Here is a 2,700-nt window from a genome sequence, read left to right as displayed (position 1 = left end):
GCCTTTTCGCATGACTACAGTCGGCCTGTCTAATACCCCTTCCTCCCATCGTACCGACCGTGCCTACCTTTCTGACTCGACCTAACTATGCTAAAATTACAAATATATCCAAAAGCGTTACACAATTAACTCGCGCCCTGATTGGGCAATACCTGCCGACCTGCGACACTGACTGGATCTGTCGCACGACCAGACCTTCTCTCGCCCTCGCGATTGGACGTAAGGTAAACATTTCTGCCGAGAATGAAACACATCGATTGGCTGCAAACAGCCAGGCGAGCTGCGCAGATACTTGATTATTGACGTTTAGCTACGCCAAACCTGTCGTATGTACTGCAAATCGGGCATAGTAACCCCTTTATTTTCTAAGAGCTCTGCACACTTCTCAAATAGAGATATTTATTAAAATTTATGTAGACTTCACAGACCAGTATTTTGTAAGAGCTCTGGGATGTTATTTTTAACACACTTTTCAAAGTAAAGACGATATTAATAGTATTAGTATTAGCTTTACAGGCCGCATTTGTAAGAGCTCGGCGATGCTATTTTCCACAGACTTTCTAAAGTAGAGACGATAGTATTTTTTAATATTAAAGTAGGCTTCACAACCAGCGCTTTTTGTTGGGACTTTGCGAGTCTTTTTTACTTCACCTGGCACTCACCAATGCCACGCGGGTGCACGGTCATTGCGGTACCTGCTCCCGTGCACCGCACTCGACGAATGCATGCGCGCACGATAGATAATATTTGATATTAGAAAAAATGTAAAATCTGCGTATAAAATAATAGGAACGCACCATCCTCGTACATAGTTGGATGCAATGAGCCATCGATCGGTGGTATACACCATCTCGTCAGCGTCCTCTGCGAAAGGTGTGTTGAATGCCACCGCGATATCCAGTGCAAAGATGCTGCTCATTAAGATATCGACTACGGTCGTGTCGTTGGAGCCGAAAGCGAGTGCAAATGGCAGCATGATACTCTGGTAAATGATGATAACTAACGTCACCAGCTGCCACAGCTTGAACACGGAGCTGTGAGGGTTCACCATCAAAGGCGGGAGATTCCGCAATTGTTGTCTCTCATCGGCATCGGTGTCCACTTGTCGAATTTTATATCGCGAGAGCACTTTGAGGTGTCTTTCGAGGTTCGCTTTGGTTTCGTCGATTAGAATGCGAGGTCCCATCTGTTCGTGTCCAGCTTGTACTCGATGCAGCGCTCGTCGCATTCGTAGAGCTGCAAACAGCGTCGTCACCGAATCTTCTTTTCGAGATGACGCGCGTTCACGTTGTTGCTAAGTGGGAAAGTTATTAATTAGGATAAAAAAGAAAAACGATACCGCAATTAAAGAAATGGTTCGCACCCCTTTCTCCGCGATGCTTTTCATCATTTCAGGTGTCAATGCTGTTTGCGTGATACTGAGGCGTTCAGGGGCGAAAGGAACCACCGAAACGGGTTTGGAGAACTGCGTGAGTCTCGATATCACCGACTTCCTAGGAGCCACACCACGAACGACTGCAGCAAGTCTCGGTACAGCCGATGGGCGAGATCCAGGCGCTGGTGACGGTGACGGCGACGACGAGCCATTGTTACCCGAGCTCACCCGGGAGGACGCCATGGCGGCCGCCGCCATGCCTGCGAGCACGTGGCCTCCCTGTCGACCCGACGTGGCGTTCGCTGGTTGGAAGCTGACACGCAGCCTTAACCTCGAACGGGCTTGCAAGTGCTCAAGACACGACGAAGACGCTGTTTTGGGGACCAGGGCAGAAAACCGCTGCCATCGCTAATTTTACCAAAAAAGAGAAGTTTGCCCTCCTCACTGATAGGCTGGCAATGGTTCGATGCCCTCTATTTCGAGCGTCGTATGACGCAGAGGAAGCGCTGGCGGATATAGAACACGATAAACGTCATCAAACCACGTGAAGTGTTGGCAATAGAATCACCACCGTACCCATTTTAACATGGCTACACCGCTCATCTGCTTTCTGTTCATTGGGTAAAAAGCCCCTCCCTAGTTTCTATCCCCAGGTAGAAACGTGCATCCGTTCTACGATGGCAACAGACCTGAGTGCAAGCGCTATCGGGGGCGTGAGCGCGGGCACTGGCGATGCAGCCGTGGGGGCGTCTGGTGGGCCCGAGAATGCGTACGAGAAGCTCTCGAGAGAGGTGCATCAGATGCAGATCACGGGCGCCATCCACACAGACTGGCTGGAGAACCCCAAAGGATTTCTACTTAAACCTGACTTTAAACGCAAAGCGCAGCACGTCGGAGCTGGCGGTAAGAAACTCAACAGCTCAAGACTCTTGAGGCTGCATCTACCGGGCAATTCATACAGAGTCAGGTGGTTCGTGCTGGACGGGATGATCTTACGGTATTTCAAGACGAGTACAGAGGAGCAGGAACTGGGCGCGATCCACTTGACGTCGGTCAATGCTGTGCTCCCATCCAGTGTGGCAGACGCCCCTGAACATGCACTAGATCTGGTACGTTTGAATGCTCTAGTTTATAGAAATGATGTATCCGTTTCTAAATCTGTTAACAATTATTGCTCGTAACCAATTCACAATTTTTTATTCATTTTCTCAGGTGTGTGCAGATCGAATTTATACAGTCGCAGGAAATGATCGAGAAGATATGGTGCGCTGGGCGACGGTACTGACACTTGTGCTGCGAGGAGAGTATAAGCCCAAGTTGATGTT

General features: G+C 49.2%; 2 protein-coding genes across 2 annotated transcripts; one reads left to right on the top strand and one right to left on the bottom strand.

Annotated features, from left to right (window-relative positions):
* Positions 1–930: 930 nt before the first annotated feature.
* Positions 931–1,618, bottom strand: PITG_21467 (uncharacterized protein; the record flags this gene model as incomplete). The annotated part of the gene is made up of 3 exons (XM_002894833.1): positions 931–982; positions 1,029–1,294; positions 1,364–1,618. The coding sequence occupies 3 exons, from the start codon at positions 1,616–1,618 to the stop codon at positions 931–933; spliced, it is 573 nt and encodes a 190-aa protein (XP_002894879.1).
* Positions 1,619–2,175: 557 nt separating this feature from the next.
* On the top strand, positions 2,176–2,660 carry PITG_21466 (uncharacterized protein; the record flags this gene model as incomplete). Its single annotated transcript, XM_002894832.1, has 2 exons — positions 2,176–2,484; positions 2,631–2,660. The coding sequence occupies 2 exons, from the start codon at positions 2,176–2,178 to the stop codon at positions 2,658–2,660; spliced, it is 339 nt and encodes a 112-aa protein (XP_002894878.1).
* Between the last annotated feature and the right edge of the window lie 40 nt (positions 2,661–2,700).

Source organism: Phytophthora infestans, genomic scaffold, assembly GCF_000142945.1.
Source record: "Phytophthora infestans T30-4 supercont1.399 genomic scaffold, whole genome shotgun sequence".
NCBI lineage: Eukaryota > Oomycota > Peronosporomycetes > Peronosporales > Peronosporaceae > Phytophthora > Phytophthora infestans.
The sequence above is the reverse complement of the archived record's forward strand: the minus strand, read 5'-3'. Positions and strand labels throughout refer to the sequence as shown.